At 38.3% G+C, this 10004-nt stretch overlaps 1 protein-coding gene across 1 annotated transcript; it reads right to left on the bottom strand.

Annotated features, from left to right (window-relative positions):
• Positions 1-826: 826 nt before the first annotated feature.
• LOC140236255 (D(4) dopamine receptor-like) lies at positions 827-6660 on the bottom strand. Its single transcript, XM_072316218.1, has 4 exons — positions 6373-6660; positions 2485-3151; positions 1094-1316; positions 827-998 (listed from the first exon to the last, which is right to left on the bottom strand). Exons 1-4 carry the CDS (start codon positions 6658-6660, stop codon positions 827-829), a joined length of 1350 nt encoding a protein of 449 aa, XP_072172319.1.
• Positions 6661-10004: the final 3344 nt, after the last annotated feature.

Genomic DNA, 10004 nt, shown 5'->3' with positions numbered 1-10004 from the left:
TTTTAAAACCGATTTTCATGAAAAAAAAAAATGAATTCCTCTTAGAATTATATGCTCTTTTGCATTTCATTAACTGATTTCTAATCATCCTGTGAAAAGTCAAAAACTGAATCCTCACCTCAACCAATAATATACCAGCCCTTTAAGATTTGACACAACTATCAATGACTCCGCGTACTTAAGAAGCCTTTGAACAAGGTGTTGTAGCTAAATTTAGACTTCATATAACGGGTGTACGTCACGAGTCCGACACCGACAAGTCATACAGACCACGAGTTATGCATTCCACGAGTCATACAGCCCATTAGCACGACACTAGGCAAATAAGGCCCATGAGTCTGACGATAGGCAAACAAGGCCCACAAATCAGACCCACGGTACAGCACCGAGGCTTAATGTACGCAGTAGTGTCGGTCCATGTTTTCGTAATGTCGCACTCATGGGCCTTGCTTGCCAACAACTGTCGAGGTCAAAGGCTGTTTGCATGGCGGAACCGGGGTACGGGGGTGGGGGGAATGGGCTCGGGTCCCCCACTTTCTTTTTCCCCATATAAAGGAATATGTTGTGATAAGGTCATGTTTTGTTTTTGGTTTTTGGGGGGTTTTTTTTTGGTTTTTTTTTTTTGGTTTTTTTTTTTTGCTTGTCAGCTGAAGAAACCCGGAAGTGGAAGTAGAAAAAAGAGCTGAAGACTTTATTTTTTTTTTATTATTTATTTATTTATTTGTTTTATTTATTGATTGATTGATTGATTTTTGCTTTTCAGCTGAAGAAATCCGGAAGTGGCACCAGAAGTTGCGCTGAAGGCCTTTTTTTTTTACTTGTTAGCTCATGAAACCCGGAAGTCTTTGCTTATATCGAGCTCGTTGGCCGAATGACTCTTTGTGTCGGGCTCGTGGGACGAACCCGATATATCGGTGCGAAATAAACGAGACGTATCGTCGGGCGACTGCGGCACACGAGCAAGCGAGTGGTTTAACCTTTGTACTCCACCGTGCAAGCTGGAATTGAACGAATTTAGAAACATAATAATTTGGAAACTCTTGTCAAAGGGGCTAAGGCTGAAGTTCTCCCTGGCTGAGGCCAACTGTTTTACCGTCTGGTGGGCCTGTTGATGGTCCTGCGGATCATCGAGCGCAGTCTTTGGCGAACACGGCGATTCATGAACGCGTAGATCAAGGGATCGAAGAAGGAGTTGGTGTAGCCGACCCACATGCTGACTACGCCCTGCCAGTGGGTGGGGTGTATGGGGATGAAGCAGGAATGGACAATGAAGTAAGGACACCAACAAAAAATTGTCGTCAGCACAAGTAGCACCCCTGCAGGATTAGGCAACACGGAGAAGAACGTACATAAAATCATTTGATTATGGTCCTATTCATCCAGGACAACATCTTCAGTGTTTCAAGTGCTCTACCAGAGGGCCTGTTACCATTTCCCTATCATTGCCACTGACATACACATCAGGTTCAGAAAGCATTTTTGTGAGTCAAAATGTCTCGTCATAGCCTAGTACGTAAGCATGATGCGGAAATAGAACGGGGGGGGGGGGGTTCCGTGCGAGAGACTAGAGTCTAACATTATTTATTGACTGAGAAATGCTCATGAACAGGTTGTTCATCTAGCAAAGAGTAACGGACCCAGGATTAAAGATGGCGGTATGCATGGACCAACGCTTATGCATATGTCATGTTTCACACGTCCGAATAAAACAGATAAGTAGGAAAATGGTTATAATAATGTCAATTTCAGTTCGCCTCTTGATTCGATCGTTGTTTCTGGATGGTTCCGCCTACTACATAATGATCCTTGATAAATTTTGCGTATTACCTATGCTATTATAGCAGTGAAAACTTACGTAAAAATACGTTTAACATGTACGTATAGTAGTCAATGAATTGTCATGTATTAGTGCAAGACTCAATTTCGATTTACATTACATCGATTTAATCAGGACAGTTCAATATTCAACTACTTTTACGCTTCGTACAGAAATCGTCAACGACTTCTAAACCTATAAACCAAATGGAGAGCACGCAGCTTTGATTGGGTGTTAAACTAGCTTTACATCATCGATCACAGAGGAAGGCGGCTCTTATCACTCCATTCAACAGCGCCCTCTTGAGTTCCGGTCACGTGTACCTTTAACATGATACTTTAAAACTCATTTTTACAATGTGTTCAACATGCTGCTATGTTTCTGAATTGGTAATATAATTTACTTCCAAAGTCTCCTGTGCATCAAAGAGGGAAGGTAGTTGGAAGTATGGGGGGAAAAATAAGTGTTAAAATTTGTGGATTTGTTGTGTTTCAATGCTTAGTGCACCCATGGAGGAGGAGGAGACTGCAGCAGGCCTAAAACTTTTGGGTGCATTTGACCTTAACACTCCCCATCCCCCTGCAGACCCTGCTAGAGTGCTGAGCAGTAATGGTCAACACCCCTTGGAGAGAACACTGTCCTGCAACCTTCCCCCAAGAGCAAATTACCCATCACAAGCTTACTACCTGTCACTGCGATTCTTTTGTCTCTACTGAGCCGCCCTCGGTTCAGCCGCAGGCCCAAGTGCTGCTTCTTCCGTTTGCCGACAGGTTGTTCCAGCGGCCCTTCAAGGGGTACCCTCTGCGGATCATCGCTTAAATCCTCGCAGGAAGGCACTGCACGTTCTTCCACATCACCACGACGGCACGTCACTGGATTCTCCTTGCCTTCAAGACTACTGAATTGTGTTTCCGAGCCGACGATGATGGCGCCTACACCGTAGGCGACCGTTGTCTCGCTTTCCTTCTGAGAGAGTTTCTTCATGAGGAGCTCCTGGCGTCTGATAACTCGGAAGACGGCGACGTAACAGATGAGCATGACGGGAATGACGATACCGTGGAAGTAAACGAATATGATAACGTAATAGGGACAGTCCCATCTTGGAGAGCAGTGATGCGTGTCGGACAGATACACGTAGTCGGAGAGAAACTCAGCGGCTGGAGGAACGACTACGAGAAGGGGCACTGTCCAGCAGCACAGGAGGAAAACGACTGCTCGAAGTCTAGTCGGCGGGAATCTGGCCGACCACACGATCGTCAAATACCGATCAACCGATATGAACAGGATGGTCATGAAATTACCGAGCGTGAAGAAAGTGGCGCAGAACCCGTTAATCTGCCATGGAGTTCAAAGGTCATTCCAGAAGAGCTTGAATAGCTTACAGAGAGACTTGAGATTATATGACAATGGTGTAGTTTGTATCAATTATTATAATTATCATCATAAGTCGTTTACGGAGAGTTTGATAGCAAAACGATTCTTGTCAATCTAAAATACCTTCAGGTTTCAAGTTTCAGCTAATTTCATACTGGTCATACTCATATCAAACTGCATCAAAAAGTAATAGCACAAATTCTTGCACCTTGTTAATAATATACAAGAAAAATACACTGTATACAAAGTATATGATAACTGGTCGAAATCGAAATTACGGTTCGGGTTGTACAAAGAGAAGTATGAAGGACTTACATAAACAAGATAAAAGCAAGCTTATTTGGTTGTAAACCCCGAATGATCAGTGTTTTGAGTAACGGGCCGTGAAAACGGAGAGCGGATAAGAAGTTCAGACCAGATCAATTGATAGTATCAAATAAAGGAAATGAGAAATGCCTAGTAACAACTACGGTTAAAACTGCCTGAAGTTTAGACTGCTGAAAAAAATAAATGAAAATGAGCAATTTTAACATGATATCGTATTTTTCATGATAACTTTAAGAGTTTTCTTTAAATGTAACAAACGAGGTGTCAATGATGATCATGGAAAAGATTCTGTTTTGCTCTCTCTGATGATGGACTTATTTCAAATTAAAAAAAAAAATAGTAGAGTTAATTCATTGCATCCAAGAGACATGTCATTTAAGTGATATTCATGAACTAAGATAATCAGTTTCAATACCTTTCAGATCATCCTTGGTTGTCCCTGTGTAAAACTAAATGACTGTAGTCCTTGCTGCTTGGGGTTCTTTCTCAGCTGATTTTTATGGTTATTGTGTTTATAAACTGCGGCAATCATAGGACTAAAACATGGAATATGTTTAGAATTTATAAAAGATCACCCCTTTCTCCGATAGGTTCGGATTAATTACATTCGTGATTAAGCACTTATGTACTATCAAGGAAACAAGAGGAAATAAGACTCATCTTTAACAGTAAAAAAAAAAAAAAAAAGGAGAATGATGATAATGCTGAAAATGATTAAAATATGATAATGATAATGAAGTGAAAGCACTAGAAATAAAAAACTTGCAATCGAAAATGCTTCCAATATCAAGTACTGTTGAAGTCCTTGGATAGCGGACTATACACCGGTGCAGTCTTTGTAGATTTGCAAAAAGCTTTTGATATGATAAACCCTAAATGCCTGCTGCATAAACTTTTCACAATAGGTATTAACGGTCCCACCGTTAAATGGTTTGAAAATTATCTATCTGACAGAAAAATAGTAACTAGTATAGGTAATTGTATCTTCGAAGAACTGGATATTAAGCTCGGTGTGCCACAAGGATCGACATTGGGTCCATTGTTGTTTATTATATTTATCAACGGCTTACCTTCCATATTTGATTCATGTAATGTACATTTATATGCGGATGATACCGTTATTTATTTTTCTCATAAAGACCCATAAAAAGTACAGTTTTGAAAAAGGAATTATATGTTTTAGATAGTTGGATGTGTAAGAACAAATTGAAAATTAATTATGATAAAACTGTGAGTATGTTAATTGGTAATAGATATATGTTGAAAAGATATAATAGATTGAATTTGAGTATAAAAGGATATGAAATTAATCAGGTTAAAAGTTTGAAATATCTAGGATTGTACATCGATGACGAACTCAGATGGGATGTTCATGTAAATTATCTATGTGAAAAGGTAGGCCGTATGATTTCTTTCCTTCCTCGCTTAACATATTTCATAAACAGAAATTCTTTGAAATTGATATATCGCAATGTTATTCTTCCTCATTTAGATTATACAAATGTTATTTGGGAGTCCTCTAGTGAAAAACATATAAATCAGCTACAAAAACTGTAAAATAGAGCAGGAAGAATTATTCTGAAGATTAATCCTAAATCACACTTTTCTCTTAGGTCAATGCATGATATATTACAGTGGGAAATGTTAAAATCCCGTCAAAAATTTCACATCGGAGTAATGATTTTTAAGATTTTAAATAATTTAACACCTATTTATTTACACAATAATATATTCTATTCCTCCAAACCCTACCAATTTCGACACAGTAGCCTCAGCCTTCCAAAACCTCGGACAAACTTTTGCAAACGTACATTTTTCTACAGGGGAGCCAAGCAATATAACAGCCTTCCAAATGCTGTCCGTGAGTGCAAGTCACTGAAGGATTTTAAACGGTCCCTTTTTGAATTGGTTTAATCTTATCTGTCTAAATTTATCTCGATATATATTTTTTTTCTGATACACGAGAAATGTATCTACACTTTTCCAGAAAGCGTATTTTGCCTTGAGATTTTGCATAGTATTGCATTATGAATTAATATTTCATGAGATTATCATAATTTTGTGTTTATATGATATGTAATCTTCTAGTTTTTTCTTTCTTTTCTGTACCTCTGTATAACTGGTCCCCATGGAAGACCAGCGGCACCAGAAAAGTGCAGCTGATTATGGGCTATCCGATAGTTATCTTTCTATAATCCTACATTCTATTCTTTTGTATATCGATGATGTGTCACGCTATTCATTTGCTATGTATGTATGTTTCATTTTTACGCATGATGTATCATTTTCCTTGTACTGTAATTTTATATGTTGTCTTTTATATCTGTATGTATATTTATGACGGAAATAAAACAAGCAAACAAACTGTTCTGTTACAGTAAGCTCTGCTCTTCGATATTGGGCGTGCGTTGCAATTAGCCTACATTATTGTTGGGTACCCATTTGAAAAGTTATATATGCTTTTCTTGTGAATTCCTTTTTTCCATGTAGAGTTACAAATTGGGATTTTATTGCTTACTTGTTTATTTATCCAAACCAAAGTTGATATCATTATAATATTGTATTTATATTTTGTTGAAGCTTACGTGATTCAAAAGTTCCTTAAAATACTATGTACTCCTGCTAGCATTACATATTTTACTTTCTATTACTTTCTATGGAAATAAAATCATTTTGAATGTGTCAAGTTAAATACGGTATATTGCTTGTGATGGAACGCACGAACTGCAACTCCCGTCAGCAGGAACCAAACAATAGAGCTATGATATACTTGGTATAGACTTGGATGTATAAATGAATGAATGAATACATGAGTAAGTAAATATATAGCTATCAAGGCAAAATTTTCGGCTCACCGTGCACATGACCTTGTTATTGCGGAGAAAGTGCCCGTTGTCGTACACGGACCAGATGGAGAGTGTCATGCTGGTGATCACCACACCGAGGTCCATGCAAATCAAGGTGAAGATGAGAGCGTTGTGGAGGTTCAACCTCAACTGCTTGTCTCGAACCATGATCGCCATTGCCAACGAGTTTGCTGCCAAGGCTGCTACAAAGATCACAACCAGCGTCAGACCTTCGACGACAGCGGCAGCCGACGTCGGCCCGTGAACATCCGGAGTCGATGGATACGACGTCGTCATACCTGCACTCGCAAATGCAGTTATAGTTACCTGCATTCTCGCATTGGTCTGAAACTTGATGACGAATGAAAGAAATTCGTTCTTTTCAGGACGAGGTTTTTTATGGCTACTGAGGGTTGACATCAGAGCGTCAGGATTAAACACAAAGGGTCAACAGTACTGTAGTTATGTTGGTTTGCAAGCTAATTTGTTGCAGAGGTTTCATTTTCATTTCTCTACATCTCTATATTCATATCCAAGGTTCCATTTCCGCTGTTTACATCATTCTTCTGTCCTTGTGGTTTTTAACCGTCCTTGTTTCAATTTCTAGACAGAGCTTTCTATTTCCAGTTAGTCAGTTAATAAGGGACTTTTTTAAGTTCGTTCTGTATTTTGTTAATTGATGAAGGAAGTGAGAAAGAAGATAATAAGGGAAGGAGGAGGAGGGGTGAGCTACGCCAGTAAATAAAAGGAAGAAACCGTAAACGATTCGGATGAGGTTTGGATCAGATTTATTGTCGTGGCTGAGACGACTATGGCAGGCCAACTGTGACAAACGTAGACTACTACAACACAACCAATACTGGCGTGACTTCTTCTTTCTTCCTCTGTTCTCTGACAGCTTAATCATTACTCTCCATTAACAATCAATCGTACGTTTGTACAACACAAAATTTTCCCCTGGTGTTACAAAGACACTAGAAAACTGAAACAAATCACTATGAAACCACAACTTAACAGTTAGCATATCACCTGTCACTGTGATAATATCAATCACTATAATTAATAACAAGATCCCACCGCTGCCACCACGCCAGTAAATAAAAGGAAGAAATCGTAGACGATTCAGATGAGGTTTGGATCAGATTTATTGCCGTGGCCGAGAAGACTATGGCAGGCCAATTGTGACAAACGTAAACTACTATAACACAACCAACACTGGCGCTAGGAAAGGGTACAGAAGTGGAGAAGTGCACTGGACTTCATAACCACAAAGAGTTGAGGCGTCATGTAGCTTATGGTTGTGAGTTTCTGAGAGGATGATAATGCCCCTATAAAACCACTTAGGAATGATTAATGAGACACTCATTTGGATTTAGTAATTCACAATCTGTTCAAAAGTTACTGCTCTCTAAGGGTTTGTCTTCTTTTAAATGCTGAGATAAGTCAATTTATACAAATACCACTATCAATGCCATCTGGAGAAGAAAAGTTCACGGGACAATATCGATCTTCTAGATAATCGTCGTCGATATGCTAGACAACGCTACTCTATGCAGGGATGATAAAGTGAACTCGTCACACGGAAATGATTACTGATGCGAAGTTTGTCTCTACCAAAGCCGTATACAGGGAAATTTCCAGCGACAGGAGTAGGGGATGCCCTGTATTCTAAATTTGTAACAGATAATTCAAATCACAAGCATCCATTCATTACGTTAAAGAGGTATACTACTTATCATTATTTACGCTTACCTTTTGGCATATTTATATCCACATTAAAGGGTTAATATTCTGAAAATCTCCAGTTAGGGTTAATTAATGTCGCTGCTGATGCCTTGCATGCCCCCGGTCACCACGCGTTGAAGATGATCACACAGACCTTGTGAACTCTTGGGTTCCGTTGCTCTCAATTCACAGACAACTTTCGTTTTAGTCTTTTCTTTTTTGCTGCTTTTGTTTTCGTCAAAAGACTCCATCGGATTTTCTCATAATATATATCAGTCCACCATACAGTCATTATCTTAATATAGTGGACTAAGTGAAGCAGGAAGCACGAAATGAATGACAGACTGAACTCTGAACGTCTGTCAGATTATCTGAAAAGACACAAACACAAAGACATGCACATCATTACCGTCATCACCATTACGACTTATACTTCATACTCAAGCAGGCAAGATATGAGGTAAGGCCTAACCGTTAAGATATGCTGCTTTTGGGTGTATAGGTCCAAGCCACGTTGAGATTTCACACATTGGCTGCACAAAGAACCCCTCCCCCCCATCAAAAAAAAAAAAAAAAAATATATATATATATATATATATATATATATATATATATATATATATATTATAAGTAAATAAATAAAATAAAAATAAAAATAAATAAATAGATGTTCCTCTGTTCAGTGTTTGCTTTGTTTTGATACCGTTAGTGTCAAGACTCTTGATTAAGGCGTGCAATGCATATTACAGTCACTGCGGTCACTTTGAATTGTCAGATACAGGAAAGTAGAATCGATTACAAGTCATGTAATACACATGCTAGTTAACGTTTGTGTTAATGCGTCTATGTCCGGATATACATTTGGTATCAACACATCCCATGTGAAAACATGCCCTATACGTGGCACATGCACACATAACGTGATTATTTAACCCTTAGCAACTATCATTTCGATAACTTTCTACATTACGCAAAAATAGATCATTGCATGTTTATTTTTGTATATAATGAGTTATGTAATATATGAGAGCTTATAATGAGTTATGTAATATATGAGAGCCTATAGACTTTACTAAGAGACTTGTTTGTCACAAAAATATTTCTGACATAATTTTGATGATTTTTAATCTCTTTCAAATTACATAATTATATATTCTACATGAAAACAATAAAACTGCCCTACTTTGGCAAAAGGAAGCAAGTGACATGTCATTCGAATTTGAGTAACTGATGTTTTGATAATTTACATAATGAGCTCTTCTTCCAGGCCAAATTTCATGGAGAAACACTCATCCTACTAAGAGATGTGTTAGATAAGACATCATGTTAGTCTATTGACGTTAGTGTAAAATTATGACAGACACATTTCCCTCTTTTACGCGAAATGTCACTTGTCACTTGCTTCCTTTTGCCAAAGTAGGGCAGAAAACTAGTATAGCATAGAACTTTACCACAAAAAAAAAAAAAAAAACGGACTGGTAGTTTAGGGAGTATCTGACGGTTTCGGGCGGTTCAGTTACTAATGGGATAAAATACATTATCCTTACGGACAATTATTGAAGCATAATTATCTATATAAAAACGATGGAAATGAGTGTATAGTGACACCATATTACTTGCTCCTGCTCCTGCTCAATTGCTCCGATCTTATTGTCTCCAGGGACTTAGGGAGCGTGGGGGCGTTGTGGCATGATAGTGGATAAGACTCCCGACTCGGAGGACCCGAGTTCGAGTCCCACTCATCGCTTACGTCCTTGGATAAGATGTTTTTACCCACAACGTTCCTCTTGACCCACGTGTATAAATGGTTACCTGGCAACGCCTACAAAGACATTATTATTATTATTATTATTATTATTATTATTATTATTATTATTATTATTATTATCATTATTATTATTATCATAATCATTATT

Source organism: Diadema setosum, chromosome 12, assembly GCF_964275005.1.
Source record: "Diadema setosum chromosome 12, eeDiaSeto1, whole genome shotgun sequence".
NCBI lineage: Eukaryota > Metazoa > Echinodermata > Echinoidea > Diadematoida > Diadematidae > Diadema > Diadema setosum.
Note: the sequence above shows the minus strand (reverse complement) of the source record. Positions and strands in the feature narration are given on the sequence as shown.